Consider the following 19,976-nt stretch of genomic DNA (forward strand, 5'->3'; position numbering starts at 1 on the left):
GCGTCAGTGTAACATAATTTCATCAAAATATGTCAAAAATTGCGACCTATAGATTGAGTTGCAAGACATCAGACGGACAGACAGACAGATAAGTTTCGATCAATTAAGATAATGATTCTGAACAAATCGGTTTAGTTAACGAAAGAAAAACTACAACTTGTAACTTATGGCAGATATTTGTCTGAAATTTGTAGCCAAAATCATATTGCATTTTAAAATAGTGCGCACCACGAAACTATAAGTTACAGGCCTTAAGATACATTAAACGAAAAGTTGGTAAATAATTTTACCCTACGGCCAGCTAGAAAGTCAATGTAAAAATGACTGCAATCATCCAACTGATGCGTTCGCATTTAGTCAACTATTTTTAAAATCCAATGATGATGAGATGATGAGTACAAGAGATTCGCTTGAAGGCGAACAGAAGATTCTTCGATAGTGGTAATGATAAAAAACAATTGAAAATGTCTAGCGAAGTTACTCAAAGATTAAATACAAGCAATGCTTCTTTATGGATATAAGGTAAGACATAGACGCATTCAAGATGGGTTAAGTTTAACGGATTCCAAAACTTCGTATACAAATCTAATCGGCTAGAAAGATAATGGTGTAATAAAAGATGACTCTATCCTTTGTTCCTCGAAGTGTTATATACATCCACACAAACTTAATATATCCGATATCATAAAAGCGATGTCGGTTGTATTAAGTCTTTATATGGTTGGATAAGATCGAATATTTAAATATCTATTGCGATACCGATCTTTATATAATACAGATCCAGTTTTAATTTGCTTGCCCTATAGGTATCTGTCATAAAGTAAACCTTTATAAATTAAGTGAAAAATAGTTTTATCAAATTTGAAGTACATCGACGCTGGGACGCTGGAGTCTATATCACAAAAAGATTGCAGTGAAAATTTTACTTTCAAATAGACGTAAAATATATGTAATATTTGACGTTTTATTAGCGATATTTAGTGAAATATTGTGTTGGACGAAGTGTATTACCTTTATCGGACTATAATGTTTTTTCAGATTTCTTTCAAACTAAGCGAAACAGGCGTTCGCAAACAAATCAATTGAACATATATATATTGGATTATATAAGCAAATGTGGTGTATGTCGTTGCTGGCAGTGAAAGTGTTAAACTTTTGAAATTATAATTAAGCGAATGGGACCGCACAAGAAGTTTTATCTATCCGAAAGTATATTTGATTTGGTTTTTTCCAATAAAAAAATCTTTCAGAAAAATCTCAACTTAATAGCAGCAAATAAGGAAATCGCAAATAATTAACACATTTTCATAAATATAGGCAAAACAAAGCAGTGCAAAGTCAATACGTATGTGTACAATAATTGAAATATGAGCAAAAACGAGCGAAAGTAGCCACAAGCAAGAAGTTAAAGCAATACAAACATACACACTCGCTTAGGCATGAATGCTTATATATATATATATATATATATATATGTAGGATAAGATATATATATGTAGAATAGGACTAATGTAGCATAGCATATATGGTAAGTGAACTCCTCCATAACAAACATTCGTAATTAATTAAAATAAATATTAATAATAAATGTTTACTTAGTTAAAGTGTTAATAAATATAATAAATAAAAGAAATAACATAAAAATGAATGAATTCATAATATCCTTAAGTGGCATATTCCATTTTACAAATATTGGATGAGGGGGGACGATCATACTTTATAGAGCGACAATGGATTGTAAATTCATTAATTGGGTAGAGGACTCTTTACGGGCATGAAATTCTCTCTAACCATTTTAATTATTGGAATAGCGGGATAATTGCACAGAGCGAAAATATTGAAAACAAGTGAAAACATTATAGCCGATTAAGTCCGGCCCAATTAGATACCCTACAAACCTACTTTGCCAATTACGTTTCTTCATTCGAAGCAAAAATTTTTATGAAAATCCTTATATAGGGTAGGATCCAAAAATACCGTTTTTATACCAAATTAATATTGTGACTGCTCATGTTACTGCTCATCATGAGATTTAGGCTTTTCTGCTCCAGAATGGATCAATTTTCGTTAAAATTCTCATATGTAGGTTAGGATCTAAAATATGGGACGAGATCCAAAATGTCCAAATATGCTACAGTTAATTTTTTTATGTTAAACTACTATTGTGATCTAATCTCCAATAGGTAGCAACGAGAATTAAGCCTTTTTGTCATATGGCGGGAGGGTGTTCAAAAAATTTCTCCAGACAATTGAAAATTTTCGCATCATTACAGAGCGTGCTTTGTCGAGAAAAAATTTGAGAATTGCAATTTGTTTTCGCTAGAACGATGTTTCAAAATAGGTCGTTCAAAATGCGAGTAGTTGAAAATGTCGAAAAGACCGATCCAAACCATATGCAAGAGCATTTTTTTATGCGTCAATGCACGTCAGTGTACCAAATTTTATCAAAGTAAATATCTCAGAAATTGCGAACTGTAGCTTGAACACAAACACAAACACAGACAGACAGACAGACAGACCGACGGGCAGACAGAGTTATCCTTTTCTGAATTGATCGATCTAATAAAAGCTGAATTCTACTTAAGTTCTTCTTCTAAGTGCTGCAGACAAATTTAGTTTACTCTGTACTGCAAGTGGTGTAGGATATAGCAAGGGTATAGCAATCTATTCCCCTCAGGGGAGTAGCCTGATTGTGTTTAAGCGGAGCCATTACAAGCAAGAAAGCGGTGACAAATACAAGAGAAGAGGATAAAGAGTATTTTGCGTTTTCCACGACCTCTCAGAAAGCTCAACATTTTTGAAAGCAGTACGCGTGTTTAAAATCAACAGAGGGTATTATTAAGAAAGGAGCAGAAGATATTCTTCTTCCTAGACAGAGTTATACCTAAGTCAGGACACTGTATTCATATTCATTCATTTTTCTACTGTAATTATATTTTTGCTTGCAAATGTATTCAAAAAAAAAAAAAGAAAAAAAAAGAAGATATTTTCATAAAACATAGATAGAATGGGAATAATTGTTAAATATTCAAATGTCATATTCTCTTCTCTTGACATGCATGCCTGCATGCCTTAATAGGCTTAAAAAATTGCATTCCAAGGAAAACCGAATAATATTTTCTTTACTTTTGCTTAATTATAATAATAAGTCGTGGAAATAAGCGAGCATTGCGCCAGTGAAAAGGATTAACGATTGAGAAAACTCATTCATAATTATTGAGAAATTAATTATATTTTGGAAAAATTTTAATAAAATAAACACTTGAAATTGAAAGGTAAATAATGGCGGCATCGTCGTCATCCTCTATTGAATTCGAGACTGTAAACGCTATGGAAAAGGAGACTGAACTTGAGAGGATTGTTGTCAATAAATTTGCGGAGATAAGCCAGAATTCTGCAAATGAAATTGGTGATCTTACACGTTTATTAGAGAAACTGTTGCGAACTCTTAGCGAAGCAAATCAAGAAATGATCAACGATCATCGGCTTTATGTTGACTTTGACATCAATATCGACGACGATAATGATGATGATGATTATGATAATGATGTTGTTGTTGGTCAACCAATGGCTGATATGAATGATAACGATACAGATATGCAAGTGAAAATGGAACGTACGTATATGTGCTATAGGCTTTTGGTAGTTAGTATACTAAACTATTTTTTTTTTTCCTTGTCATTATAGTTCCTCCTGTCTGCATGACTGATATTCAAGTTCTTATTATAACTGATGCTTTACAAAAATTTAATGAGAAATTGCGTCATTTATCGGCCAATTGTAGGGATATACATGATTGCTTTCCCGAAGCGGGTAAAGTAATTGATTGTAAATTTATTGTCGATTTGACGACGCAGGCTGAACGGTTTAATGCTTTACAAGTTGTAAAGAACATGATGCTAATAAATAAGGTAAATGCGAATCATTATTGCCGCCAAGTCGTGTACAACGTGCCTCGGTTGCTGATTGCAAAATTTAAAACACCCGCCGATCTAGTTGGCGAGAAGGTTTTTGGCTCGCAAAACAAATTGACCGAAATTTATCGCATCTGGCAGGCTATACAGCAGCGCGATTTAAAACCGGCTTTAGAATGGTCTAACCGGTATTCTAATGAATTGAAAGCCAGGAATTCTTCCTTGGAATTTGAATTACATCGTTTGGCTTTCTTGCAAATTATATCGCGTGGAATGCCCGTTCAAACAGAAGCCATATTATATGCGCGCAATAATTTTTATAAATTTGTTGATCATTTTGAAAATGAAATTCCTAAATTAATGGGTTGCTTTATATATTTGCCCTTGGGAATTGAAAATTCTCCATATAAACATTTAATATCGGCGGATATGTGGACTAAAGCGTCATGTGTATTTTTAAAAGATGCCTGCCATACATTGGGCATAAGAAAGAATTCCGATTTATCAATGATTATCAATTCGGGATGTACTGCTTTGACCGCCTTACTCGCTATAAAGCAGATGACCGGAAAATTATCGATCTATAAATAGATTCGGAGCCGTTACTGTTCCCGTAGATTATGCAATCAAGAAAAGTTATCAATTTTTGATATTGTCGCAACCAATTACCTATCGAGAAAGGCGAGAGCCGTCATCGCTGAACATACGCTTGCTTTATATGAAAGCGGTAGATTAATGAAGAAATTCCTCTAAAGAAATTAAACTGTGTATTTGTTTTGCATTAACGAATCGAATATTTAAAAGATATTTTGATTAATTAAAGCCAAGTGAAACTTGACGGCCTGTAATGTATTAAATTAACTAATTGAACACTTAACGAACTTAACCTAATCGAAATCGAGGCGCGTCATCGCCCTAAGTAAAAGTTTTCATCCGATCAAATGCATCAACATTGCCTGCCGTATCGGGCATTTCGAATCTATCGCGATCCAGTAGGGTTGTTAAAAGAATCTGTACCTGTAATACACGTGCGAATTGTACAAAAAGTACAAAAACACAATAGCATATGAGTGACAGTAAGTAAGTAGTGCTCGCACTCAAGTCAATAGGTGTAGCAAATCTATACGCAAAAGTTATATGCAAATGGATATACGTATGTTATGATTAATCACCAGTGATCCGTCATTAGTCAAATGTGGAATTTACTCGTTAAAAACGTGTGCGTTCGATTGTGAAAAAAAATTTTGTTCTTTCCGAAGCGGTAAATACTTAATGGTAAACGAAGTAAGAAAGCTGGACGTAAGCTGTTTCGAGTTGTGTCCGATGCAGACCGTAAGGCTAATGCTGAAAGGGCTTAATAAGTTCCCCCCAAAAAAAAAAAAAAAAAAACAAAAACAAAAAAAAGAAAGAGGTCTTTTGACAGTTTTTTTTTTTTTTTTAGAGTATTAGAGTCCCCTTCTTCTTCTAATTACTATGTACATTGCTGGATATAAGTGATTACATGCGTTTTATGGTATTATTTTGCGTACTTCTCGGCTTCTTGCTGCGTCCAGTTATGAATATTACGCGGTCACGATATTTGTTTTCTGCATATGCCTCTACGTGCTTCGATCCATCCTATATGATGGATAGGACATTCATATTTTCCTCTCCAAGTACCATGCGATCAAAATAGCAGTAGCTTTTGTTTTTTACTCCCTCCCCCCGTAAAAAAAATTTTTTTTTTTTAAACTTTACACTTTAAAAGTAAATGTGTAAAGAAGTAGAATTTACCGTGTGGGGCGAAGCTTATCGCTTGATGAGAATCTCTGCCCCTATGCATTCCCATTGTATAGAAGGAATCAAGCAAATTCATAGGTCTTTTATTTTTTTGTGTTTTTTTTCTCGATAGTGTCAATAATATTGATCGTTCATTTCATCTGAATCGAATCATACAATATACTTGACATTAAGTCTAATATTGCAAGTTTTTATTAAGTTCAAAATGTGTTTTAAATAACCTAACATTATATTGTGTGCGAGTGTTATAACACAATGTTAACTATTAACAATTGCAATAAAATGTAAAAATAAGCGAAGAAGGTGGGAGCGAGCGATGAGAGTTAAAGGAGAGTAAACGGTTGCATTCACATATCGTAAATGAAGTTTACGTTTTTATATTAGAGCTAGTTACACGTAAGTATTTCGTCTTTCTCTCCCTCTCTCTCTCTCTCTCAGTCTCAGTCTCTTTCTCTCTGCCTCTTTTGTTTTGATTTAACTCTCTTGCACTTTCTCTTCACTCTCGCAGCTAATGTTTGTTGATCGTTGAAAAGGAGAGAAGGAGATGGAAATAAAAAAATTATTTATAAGTAGGTTTACTTCGAAATTCAATGAAAACAGTATAAATAAAACTTGCCGTACGAACTAACTGGGGGAAAAAAGGCAAAGCGCAACCGACCAAAATAAAAAAAAAATAAAAAAAATAAAAAAAAAAAAAACAAGAAAAAATAAATAAATCTATAATTAATAAGAAGTAATATAAAGAGAGAGTTATTTTGTAAAATTAATAATTTTTACTAAATAATTTGCCATAAAAGGAAATTTAGAAAAATTAAAAGTCAGTGTTTTTTGTTTTTTTTTTTTCTTTTTTTCATAAACAACAACCTTCGTTTTTGTCATCACGTACAACGTACTGGCGGTTATATTTGTCAGTTCACCTGTTTCGATTGGAATTTAACTGTTTTGACGTATTGCTCAGAGATTTCTGAGTAAGCTTATCTATATACACACACACATATATATATATATATATATATATATATTTTTTTTTATTTTTTTTTATTTTTTTTTTTTATTAAACAGCTTTAAAGTGGTTCACAAAAGAACGTAAATTACGTGAATTTTAATTAAAAAAAGGAATTTAATTAACGCCACTCAAAAAAAATCTAAAAAAAAAAAAAAAACGTGTTTTGTTTGTTTAACAAAGAAAGTGATTTTTTTTTGTTTTTTTTCCGTTTTAATAATTGTCAACGGATATTTCGATTATCGAACACAATTACGTGATTTTTATTTGAAAATAATAAATAAGAAAATAAAACCCTCATACTGGCTACATGTGTAATTTACTGATTTTTTTTTTTTTTTTTTTTTTTTTTTTTTATAAAAAAAAAAATACAACATACCACATACCACATACCACATAACCAATAAGCAGCGTATAATATATATTTGCTTTTAGCAAAATTGCATTCACAGGCAAGAACATCTATCGAAGTAAACGCGCAGTCGCATAAACAATAAGCAAGAGAAAACTGGTTTTTCTAAGTTTTGTCAAAGACCCTTTCCCGTAAAGTGTGAATATTAATGAAATCCGAAACCTTAAGGCTTATTTTTGAAAAAAAAAAAAAAAATATTGCGTTAAATGCGTTGTGCGTGCCTGTGTTTATCTCCCTACACCTCCTTACAAATTATCGCCTTTTTGCATTCGCTTACATACGTATTTATGTTTTCCTTTTATCGGCATTTCATGTCAATGCCTTTAAGGTATTTTTAGGCTTGGTTCCTCAAGTCTCTCTTTAACGAGTTATATACGCATATATGATATTTTAAAAATAAATCAAAAGAATTTCAATTTTAACAGGGAATGTACATTTATTGAAATCTTTTCGATTAACTCCTACAGGATTTGAATTTTTCGTTTTGATCATTTATATGCATTTCTATCTATCTGATCTTGAGACGTGAAGAAAATCTTTTTTCATCAATTATTTCGAATAATTATTCATTTATCAGTGAATGGACTTTAGAAAGTCGAAAATCAATTCTTACTCATATTTACCGCAAATTTAAGCTTCATTCATTCAATAGATCATTTAAAAAGTTCACATGCACTGTATAAGCATATGCGAAACATAAATTATCCAATTAAAATGCATTTCATTTACCAATTTACTCTCTGTTCTTTAATCTGCGTACATTTTTTGATCAGAGATTTTTCGATCTATTTACTCCAACTCTGGAGTCATTCTAGGGCAGGTTCTTTGAAGCCTGTGTCTAACAATTGCTTGTGGTGCTTTTTCCTTCTCTTTTTTTTTTGCGGTTCAGCAATAGATAAGGTACCAGGCCTAGACTTGATGGATACTGGTTGGCAATAAAATCTATAGAGCGACTTCTTGAAGTTAGTCAACTTTGAGCGATAGCTTAAATTTTTAATTTTCGGTTTCTTCGTTGACGATTTTGACTGCTTTGTCGGTAATAAGACGAAGCCTTGCTTGCCATAGCTCGTTACACTATTTGCGTTACAAGGCTATATTAAATTTATGCAGATATATGCAACACCCAGATGGATTTGAGAATGATTTTTTTAGTCGATATAAGCTTGTCTGTCCGTCTTGATTTCTTGCGTTCAGCCTACCGGTCACAAGTTTGGAGATGGAATTCGATAATACTAACGTACCTTGTCCACACGGCGAACGCTATTGTCACTATATGAATAATTCTAGGATAGTATTTAGTAGAGCGCCATGATCCGCTAAAGGGCTTTTACTTGTTTTTATATAGACACATGAAAATGAATCGATTTTAACGTATAACTAGATCAATTTTATCGCCGATCTGATCATATAAAAATTAAAATGTTAACATTTTGCTTATTTAAACATTTGCCTGACCACACACACTGATATGTCTGATCAACTCTCACATTATTCTTTTTATACTTAAGCTCAACGCGTTTGGTGAGGTTACGATAGCTGGTTGCGAGATACAATGAGGATCACATATGATTGAAATGAAAAGGAAAATATTATTAGTATAAAAACACGACACAAGACATATGTTTCGACTAAATATTTATCAAAGTAGTTATGCGCACATTGTTGAGCCCATTTAATTAATTGCGTACTTTAGAACCTAAATTAATGCTTTGCATAAACTTTTCAGATCGTACGCTTAGCACAGATGAAACAATATACATTCACATCTTCCGAAATATGGACGGACTTATCACTATTCCAGTTAGCAAGAGAACAAGAAAGCTTTTTGTTTATTTATTAAAAGTCTTCAAGTCACTGTCGGGATTATAATAGACAGAGAGCTGTTTACGCTGGATCAAGGATGACTTCTTCAATGCATCGGCTTACGGATTGCAAATATTTAGCCCACAGAATACACTTACTTTCTGTGCTAGATATAAAGAAAACAAAAAAAAAACGTATCATTATAAAGTTTAGTTATTAGAGATCCCATAAGCTGGTACGTTCTTGATTAGCGTGAAAGGGTAATGATCACGTCTGTCGGCAATTTCAAAGGCTCTACTTGAACAGAAAAAATTTTATAAAATTCTTCCACTTTCTTCCACTTATTGACATCAACTTAAGCTTAACGAAAAATATTAGGATTTATAAGGATTTCACCTGACAGAACTTTTAGGTAACAATCTTTTCAATATGTTACTAAGTCAGTTCTTCGGGCTAGATATTAATGATGTTGCTATTTCGATTCATAATATATACGTGTTACATGTTACAGCGAGAACTTACCTTTAATGGTATATTGGATCAGCATCATACACGAGAATTAATATCGTATATAATATTTGGTAGTTACGATATATGATTCTTACTCTTCGGAAACGTTATCACTTTTTTAGAAAACATATGTTTTTAGATTGGTTTGTAATGATATTCTGCACCATTGTATGGGTTAGGGTATGTTCAGTTCATTTGCAAAAAATGGCAAAAATTATTGAGTGCGCGGGTTCAACATTCAGTTGGCCTAATAAGTTATACTTTGTTACCTGCGTTGCCCCACAGATACAGCACATAACTGAAGGTTATGGAAAAGCTAAGTTCTCCTCAAGATGTCATGAAATTTGCAAGTTTGCTTAAATAAAAATGTTCGCCAATTTACCGCCTTTCTAATTGTCGGAATCAAAATTTATATATATTAATCGAAAATTTTTGCGTAAACTATTATTTCAAAACCATTGCCATCAAAATGTTTTTGCTATGCTTTTGCTATTGCTTTTTTAATGTCGCTTATTCAATGCTAAATTCGAATGCAGGTCCATTATTTTCTCTTTTTACTAGTTGCATAGCATAGAAAGAGAACAAGATAGTAACCCTATTGTGAAATCTGGGCGGCTTATATACCGTACTTGTGGAATCTGGGCGGTTTATACAAAACATACATATGACAAGTGGAATGCATAAGGAATTAGTAAGAAGTTACAACGGAGGTAGCTTGTTTTCATTCTCGTTTGGTTCTTTTTCTTATGAAATGCTTTAACTTGCATATCGCTTTGTCCTTTTCTAAAAGAATTGTTTTTTTAGTTCTTTTTTTTTTTTTGTTGTTTTATTTTATTCAAAAAAATTCGAAAATAATTCGAATATAGTTTTTTAAAAACATTTTCAAAAAATTGATAAAATATTTAAAATAACATTTACCTTAATTCATATAAATTTCGGGGACTTCAAAATGTTTTCCAATTGATTTGTGTATCATGTTAAAAATTCAAACCGATTAAGCTTGAGTTCAGCGCGATGAAAATTTTGCAACTACGTAAGTACAAAATTTGTAATCGCTACGAACAGATTTGCGTTATTAAACGTCTTCATAATACAACCGAATCAATTTTGTTGTATCGATTTAGGTGTCTTCAGGCAAGACTTTACAACTTAATGCTCGCACATGCAAGTTGCAACCTACGCTTGTCTGCACATACTCTGCCCAACAAACATCATTGTCTATTCTATTCTGATGCCTTCAATATAGATAGGTATCGACTCGTTTGCATTGACGCCACCAAAGCAAAGACAATGCGAGAAGAAAGATCACTTTGTTTTATTCTATAAAGTTCTTCTATTCAAATAGCTTGACGAGCTCTCGATTTGTTGTGTCACTTATAATGCAGCGTTTATATGATAGCTTGGTACTGCATTTACTCTTTATGAAGGAGAACAAGTGACGCAATGTCTAATATCTCCTATACCTCCCGGGAGCTAAGAAAAAAGAAAAAGACAGAAAAGTTAAAAAAATATTTTAATTATATATCTTCGGGCGAATTGATCAATACTTTAATTTTTTTTTTTTTTTTTTTGATTAATAGCTTAAACTACGACAATATAGCGGAGATATTTAAGTACACAATTTCAGTAAAGGTAGATATTTATGATAGTTTAAAGTAGTAATCAGCGAACTTATGTCTAATGCTAATATCTATACCACTGCAGAGGGGAGTATCGATTAGAAGCCGCTGCTGTAAAGTTCAAAGTAAACGGTATAGGTTATGTCACAAATTTGCAAACACCGATTTGACAGGCACGAGTCATATCCCCTCGATCCGTTCAGCTATGCGGTACTGCACACAGTATTGTGTCCTATTGGTGCCAGCTGTACTGCTATTATTTGGTTTTTAGTTTATAGTAAATGAAAGAAATAAAACGAGAAACGTGAAGAATGGAAGAAATGTAAAATGGAGCAACAGGATTTTAATACTTTTTGTTGTTGTTAATGTCAAAAATTTGCCGGTCATCTCAATAATAACTCTAATGTAAATAAAAAGAAGTCCTCTTTTATAAACCCGTCTTGCATTGAACTTAGCCGTAGTATAACTCGTGTCTTCAGCTGGTGGGTGCAGTTCGTTACATCCTCTTGCTGATATTATTAGGTTTACGAAAAAATTTTCTACCTTGCAATTTGTCGTTTAATAAAGTCTACCGGTTGCGTTCAGTCAATTTGGATAGTAGTGCTTGTACGATATAAGTGTCGTTCCGTGTATATCAAACTGAAAAGAGATCGATCTCATCTGGTAGCATTTAAAGTACTGCGTGTTAAACTGGCAAAAAACGGAAATGCGGCTACGGAAGTGATACAGTTAGCTTATAATGAAAATGCAATAAGGGATGGAACGGTTACAAAGTTAATTGAGTGATATAACGCGAAAAAATTATAGTCTTGAGGATGATCAATAGTCTGGAGCTTTATTTGCTGGAATTGGAGAGGAATCGTGTACTGCAAACTTCTGGTCTAGTATCTGAAATATACCAAGTCCAACTAGCACAACGTATATCGTGCGCTTGAAAGAGAAACACCCGAACTCGAAAACATTTTTAGCTTCACGACGAACGTTCTCTCATACGCATAGCAAATGCAACGCAAGAAGTTTTTTTCCTTTTTTCTTTTTTAAATATGACCAATCGCTCAGGGGATCTCGCTGATTCACTTGTGAGACGGTGACTGTCAGAAAAAAGAGAGGATAGGCAAAGAAATTGGGAGATGGTGGCCACAGCTCTACAGCTATGATCAAAGAAAACTCTACCTTACTTGAGATTCGAAACTGCGACAGTGACTTGGTAGTCGCGGCTCTTACCTACTCGGGCCGTCTCGGCGGATAAGAAATTGACCGTCAGCTATGAATTATTCTCCAAACTTGTTTCCTCCTAATTGGCTTTGTTTGAGATCAGTTCAGTCATATTTAATAGATCAGTAGTCCGATGAAGTCGAAGATGAGCGAAAATGATTTAATAATTATTTCCCCTCGAATCCATGAAAATTCTATCGCAAGGGTGGGTCTGCAAGCTGCCCGATAAAAAGCCAAAGGTATATCAATTGATTATTCAGCTTTGTAGCAAGTATTTATTAATTCAATTTGAATTTTATCAGCAAAGATCGGGAATTACTTTGTAGACCTTATACAAAATAAATCTTTCCATTTATTACGCCGTTAACACTGAATGAGTGCCTGAGCGTTTGGGATAACTATTTCGATCGATTACTAAAACTGTCATCTATATATCTGTTACATCTTCACTTTACCACTTCGTATAGAAGAATGTCTTCTAGTTATATATGGAAAACTACGAGCGATTTTCAAGTTTTTAGTAAATATTGCATTAGAATGATTAAAATAAGCCGTAGCGGTAGATATGCATTCATTGAATTCAAGTGAATTAAGATTTTGATAAAAAATGTAATTAAATTGTGAATGGTAGTGGTGGGGGCAGTAGACCTAAGTAGAGAGAAAGTATAGAGTACCAAAACGTATATCATAGTTGTTCTTAATTCAACTCGAATGTTTTACTTATCGTTTTGAAAAGAAAAACTAAAATTGTTTAGTACCAGTTTGGTATTAATGCTGCATATAATTTACTTTATTCTGATATTTATTTGCAGTAATTTTCTTCATATCGTGCATTTATAAGAAAGAATTAAAAATAAATGGAAAAAAAGAAACAACAAATTATGTTATTATAGGTCAGTGCGCGTTTTACAACTTTGCATTATTATTATATTTATTTTCAGTTTTGTTCCTTTTTTTTTTTTTTTTTTTTTTTTTTTTGCACTAAACCAACAAGAACAACAGCAACAAGAACAATTTATAATTGAACTGATAACAATAATTCATTCATGAAATAATTATTGCAAACAAATAAAAAACGCACTACAATGTCTTCTGTGAAACGATTTTCATGTAAAAAAAGAAAAAAAAAAAAAAAAAAAAAAAAAAAAACCTGAAGATATTTTTTGTCTTTTTTTTTCTTATTTTTTTTTCTAAAACATAATGCATAAAAAACAAAAAAGGCGGCGTACGGTTTTAACGATTAAATCAAAATTAAAAAAAAAAAAAAAACCCATATATGAGTTCAGATCGAACTCTCATGTCTTAATTGATGATAATCAAGGCAGATGACAGTTTCGTCAGCTATTATTATTAGTATTATGTTATGATTCGTAAGGTCTTTAAGGCAGCTAAGTAGCTAAACGGTTAACTAGGCCGTTCTATAATAGAAGCAAGCACACATCCATCACACACAACATACTATATTAATGATTATAAATATAATCAGTGGTAAAAAGGCACGTAAAACATTTCATTATTATTATAGTGCGATTATAATGAGTACGTTTTTTGTTTGTTACGACATAAATGGCATAAAAATTTCTCCAATTCTTTTTCGCGCGCGCGTTCATAAACAATTTTTCAATGATTTAAAGGGAATATTGTAATCTAAAAAGTATTGAATCTATATATCATTCAATCAATTTATATTGATTTTTGAAAGCAAACTAATTTTTTATCCTTCCGTTTGTATTGTTAAAGTAAAATTTTATAACTTAAACTCACAAAATGTCGATCATGTCTAGATGATATACTTTCTTCGGTTTAAAAATCATTAGTAATAAGTGAAAACGGTATAGTAGGGCATTGTGTACAAGTAAATACCGTACACTACTTCGTTTCATATATAGTTATTCGTATGACGGCGACCTTTTAAAATCACGCTTGCTATGACGAGTGATGCAAAAAGATTTGACCGATTTGATCGATTTTTCAAGAGAATTTGGCCTTGAATTAAAACATATCGGTATACCGAAATTCATCAAAAATATTTAAGAAATTGCGATTTGTAGGTTGAACACGACAGATGGACAGACGGACAGACAATCTTAGATCGATTCAGAAAGTGATTGTAATCGATCTAAGCCTTTAGACTTCTTTTACTAGACTCCTCAGAGCTCCGTAACGTAAGGTCTCATCCTTTTTTCAACGATATCTTTACGTTCAATTTTATCATTTCAAAAACTCGCTCACAAGACAAACATCACTGCTATAGAATTTGACGCTAATGCATATATGTCTGCTATAAACGATATCACAAATTAAATTTGTTCTTAACATTTGCGGCAGATCGTTTTTTTCGATCTATATCTCTCGATCGAAATTCTTTCAGTAGCACTCAACCAATATTCGGATAGTGTTCCTTGTTAAATCGGGTTTATTGTTCAGAAATTGTTTTCAATATGCTTCTTGCAATGGAAAAATTTCCACTGATATTATCAAATGACAGACAAACAGTCGAGATAGAGAAATAGCCAGTCCAGTAGCATGAGATCTTTATAGGAATATTTCGACATGTTATGAAAGATGTGATACAATGAATATTCCGGCAATTTTTTTCGGATACGCGAGCTCCCGCAATGAGGGTTGAATATAAAATCCCACAAAGAAAAAAAAAAAAAAAAAGAAAAAAACGCAACTGAGAATAACTTCGCTGATAGTCTGCCATATTACTTTAGTGCATAAGAACAATATAATCGCGTATATGAATATATGGATGAATATATTTTACCCCCTCGGACATATACAGGGGCGCGCTTAATGTGCATTTATGTATGTATGTATGTATGTATGTATGTATGTATGTATGTATGTGCGTGTATGTGCGGGTGCCAATGCTTGATCGTATACATGCACGCGTACACCATACACGTACACGTACATACGTATGCGTGCGTACTCGTGTGTCTATATGTTTGTTTGTTACAAACTTGTAAACGATAATAACAACAAATCAAAATAATTGCATTGTTTGTAAACAATTAATTTCAGTCTATCTATACGTCTGTCCATCCGTTTTGTCTTGCTGTGTGTGCGCCCTTTGCTTAAGCACAACTTTTTCATTTTCATATTTAAATAAAACAATAACAACAACAACAACAACAACAAATAAATAAATAAATAAATAAAACTAGGAGTATTTAATAAAGAATTTAACATTAACCTTACAAATAGCATAAGGAACTGCTCACATGCACACGAATTAATTGACAGATAAATTAAAAAAAAAAAAAAAAAAGAGTTCAAAACGTGAACGCACACAACGAAAACTTTGTTAATAATTTCAACACAACTCCCCATTGACAAAAGCTTGTAAATCTTGAACGTTGAAATAGTTGCCGCGTTTGTTAATTGAAAAACAAAAAACAAAAACAAAAAAAATAATAAAAAAAAAAAAAACAAAAATAAAAATGAAAATGAAAAGAACAAGAAAAGATAAGTAAATAAATAAAAATAAATTTTTTTTTTTCATGTTGTCACATGGCAAAGGAGTCCGTCATATCTTTCATTATTAATTCGTGTAGCAATCGTATAAAATATGACTTCTTTTTTTTTTTTTTTTTTTTAAATTATTTTACAAATTCTTACATACATACATACATCCATACGTATTTATTGAAATTTGTAAACACATTTAACCTTAACGATAGCGTAAACAGAAATTAGTGCCAATGTCAAAAATAACTACGTTGCCAGGTAAGCACTTAGATTACGATAACGATATGAGTAAGCATTGAATTGTACCAAAAACAATATCACAGAAGAACAGAAACGAAAGCAAAATAAAAGAAAACAGCAAAACGCAATATGTGACTTGAAGCGAATCACTTCACTGAATATCTAAAGTTTTCAATTTCGAATGAGTGAGCGAAAATCTTAAGTCAATACTAACAATAATAAAAGTCGTCTCATTAATATTCGTTATTAGGACAGCAAGATATTCGATATCTTATATCTTTATACTAACTATCTAGTACCGCATCCATGTGTTTATATATATATATATATATATAGTGTAGTCACATCAGTCTTATTACTATTAATTTAACTAGAAAAAGAAAATCGAGGACTAAAGTCTAGCCATCTCAGGCTATCGCACTTGAGAATCGAACCTACGACCATTGAGAATTGGTAGTCGAAACACTTTGCCTACTCTGTCAGATATGGACTGTAATAGTGTTTTTCACAAATTGATCACGCATGTAAATAAGTCTTGGGATATAAAGTCTTACAGTATTGGATGTACAAGTTGAAAAAGTGACTTTTATCTAAAACATATTTCTTACAAAGCTCGTAGCATCGAAATATACACTATCATTATCTATAGTCTTTTGTCATTTATCGGCTAGATTGCAGAAGGCCTCGTACCGGGAATTACAATGTTATATATATGTATATATGTACACTATATGCAAGTCAAGAGCAAACTCCGCCTGCCCATTAAAATCATTATAAGAAAGCAGACTTAAGAGTCGTTTACTTTAAAAATCTCACTGAAAGTTAGGTAAGATTAACTTCCAGTCTTCAATTACACTCCAACTGATGCTGATAAAAGTCAAAAATGAAAATAACAGATAAAAAGACACGGTTAATAAAATGAAATGAGAAAACAAGTGAAAATATTGTAGTCGGGTACAGCCGACCATTAAATGCCCCACACTTAATGACACTTAATTACGCTCAGGCAAATACGTAACTTCCGTTAAAGCTGTCATATAGGAGAGTGCGTCAAAATGTCAAATGACATGATTTATGTTAAACAAGCTTAATATACTTTTTAAATATCTATTTTATCTATTATTTATATATTTTGGTTTGTTTGTGTCGCTGTGTAAGTGCATACTTGTTATGGCAACCACTGAGTATTATGGCGTCTAGTTAAAAATCTACATGGTTCAATGGTTAATGGTTATGCCAAATTGCTGTTACGGTCAATGTAACACGGACAGACATCCTAAATGAGGAAATTATTCAATTGGTATAGATTGTGACATGGGTTTAGCGTGGGTAAGCCCTGCCAGCGAGGGCTTAACCCCACGGTGGACCAAGGCACATAGGTCATTTAAGCGTAACCCACGCCCTCCAGAAAGTTAGACAATCCCTATAAACTAGGGGTCTAAACAACACTGGAGTCCAGATTGTTTATTGTGCATGGCTCAATAAGCTCACTCTGGTCAGTGTTGAGGCCTATCCTAATCTCGATTTGTTCCATTTTGGCTTGGAACAGTGTAAACCGCAGCCACCACGAATACTCCTCGAAGGGCCGTACCCAAGCAGGCCAGGGCTCACATATCGATCAACTGCTGCGTTCAAAAAGGGATTGGTACAATAAAAGGGTGAATCTATCTCAAATTTTTCTGCGTCTTACAAGCTGTACATAAGCACAAACTTAATGAATGGATTTGTGCCATGAGTCGATGTATGGGTATAATTGGTATAGTAGTAGGATATAATAAAGTAGGATATAATGAGTAAACTTTTAATTGAGCGTACAATCAATCAATTCATTCGAATATGATCGAATTCCTGTGACTATGATCGAGCATAGATCACTTTTTGCACATTGCTCTTGTTTTATCTCGAAAGCATTATAAGGTGTACACGTCGACTTTTTAAATCGGACAAGTATACTGGCAATTGCATTGCTAATAAGCTAATGCTAGTAAGGTTGTAATGTGATGAATAGATGACCAGACGCGTGTGACTAAAGCGTATTCTGTTTTGTTATTGAACGAAAAAGTATTGAAAGACGGAAAAGACTTTGCACAATTTCTTGAGAGGTTTCATCAATTATGGAGAAAAAATTAATCCGGCTTAGTTTATATAAATTGAATCATTCATTTGTCTATCCGTCCGTCTATAAGTTTTATTATAGCAATTTGCCAAGCTGTAAATAAACAAATTGGAAAATATAGACTCGAAACCAACTACAATACCTTCGAGAAGTTAGTTCAGAAAGTAGCTCGAAAAAAAAAAAAAAATATATATATATATATATATATATATATGTTTTTATAATATAATCGTGGAAATATGATTAGTTATGGGGCCTTTGTGAAATTTATTGTAAAGGAAATCTTGATTTTCTTGATCATGGTCGATTGTATAAAAATATTCGACCTCCACCAAGGTCTATAGACAGAGAGTCTGAACCGACTTATTATATTTCCATCATCCAGACTGATGTTGCAAGTGTGCATCTGTGAGACTCTATAAAAGCTTTGCGTATTCGAAGCACTTAATCGATGATCACTTAATCTTGGCCTTAGTAGACTAGACTTAGTAGAATATAATTTCCTTGCTTTTTTTTTTTCTTCTTATTTTCTATGTTATATGTTTGTGTCAAGATTAATTATTCGGAATAAACTTTGCTTGTAATTTTTATACTCTACAGCACTTGTTGTGTGGGGTATATTAAGTTAGTGCGGAAGTATGTAACACGCGGAAGGGCTTAAGATAGACCTGCCTTTTATTATACTGATAGATACAGAATAATACTCTGAATTGATTTAAGCCTGTGTATCCGTCTGTCCAAGGAAATTTGCGTTAGAGCTACAGGTCGCATTTTTTGAGATATTTTAGTGAATTTTGGTACAGTGACGTATTTTGACTCGAGCACGAACGCCGTTGAAAACCGTTCGGATCGGTCCACGCTTTCGACCGCTCCCCACATAAGGCCCTAAGTTGTCATATGGAAAACAATGCGATTTTCAAAATTTCTTGGCAAAAATAGCTAAGTAATAGATTGCTACGAAAACGTTGGATCATCTTGGCCTATTTTTTGGATCATACCCTATGTAAGGATTTCACGAAAATTTACCGTTTATGGGGCAGAAAAGGGTAAATTTTAATGTGTTATGGTATAAACAGTGCCTCAATCTGGGGACCCCTTGGGCACTGTTTTTTGATATACAATCCCATAATAGTATGTCCCTATAAAACTATAAAATATAAAAATTTTGCGTTGTATGGCAAAAATTAGGAATTGTGATTGACAATGTGTTGTATGGTATAGTCGGCCTAACCCGATGTTTTCATTTTTTCTTCTTTTTTTTTTTTTTTTTGTCTTCAATTCATGAAATGGTAAATCGTTCCATATCCACAGGTCAATGGAATATTTAATAAAAAAAAAAAATAAAAAAAAAAAAAAAAAAACAAATTGTTAATTACGCCCTTTTTACTTTACGTATACTTTATACATGAATACATACATGCATTATTTATCGCATAATTTGTTCAGCGTTTACTTAGATAAGAGACCTTTATTATAATAGTACTTTATAACATTTATTCTTCGTGCCCCCTTCCACTTAACACTTTGCACCTGTCATATGCACCTGTCTTAGTATAAATAATGAAAAATAAAAATAATGAAAAGAATATAATCAACATGTTAATGTACTTTTGTTAAAGTAAATGTTTAATAATAAAATTTATGATATTTATGTGATGTATTTGTTTAAATTAAAATAAAAATTAGTTTTCTTCCCAGTTTTTAGCCAAACACACGTTACCAAAAAAATAAAAAAAATAAAAAAAAAAAAACCAGTGAAAAAAAGATCTAAGATTTAGAAAAAAAAAGTTACAAAGAACTTATTCACAGCTTTATAAATAACACAAATAAACTGTGATAACAAAACCATATTTTTTGTGAATAAAAACCAAAAAAAGAAACGAAACGA

General features: G+C 32.5%; 1 protein-coding gene and 1 long non-coding RNA gene across 2 annotated transcripts; both read left to right on the forward strand.

The window, feature by feature from the left end:
- Positions 1-3,282: 3,282 nt before the first annotated feature.
- Positions 3,283-4,615, forward strand: LOC119634286 (E3 ubiquitin-protein ligase RMND5A-like). Its single transcript, XM_038028358.1, is given in 3 exon segments — positions 3,283-3,616; positions 3,688-4,473; positions 4,530-4,615. Coding segments are annotated over 3 exon segments (1,206 nt in total).
- A 1,883-nt stretch (positions 4,616-6,498) lies between these two features.
- On the forward strand, positions 6,499-19,843 carry LOC119635355. The gene is made up of 2 exons (XR_005247053.1): positions 6,499-6,661; positions 19,787-19,843. It is a non-coding gene; the product is annotated as an uncharacterized LOC119635355 (long non-coding RNA).
- The last annotated feature ends 133 nt before the right edge of the window (positions 19,844-19,976 follow it).

Source organism: Glossina fuscipes, unplaced genomic scaffold (genome assembly GCF_014805625.2).
Source record: "Glossina fuscipes isolate IAEA_lab_2018 unplaced genomic scaffold, Yale_Gfus_2 0, whole genome shotgun sequence".
NCBI classification, from domain to species: Eukaryota; Metazoa; Arthropoda; class Insecta; order Diptera; family Glossinidae; genus Glossina; species Glossina fuscipes.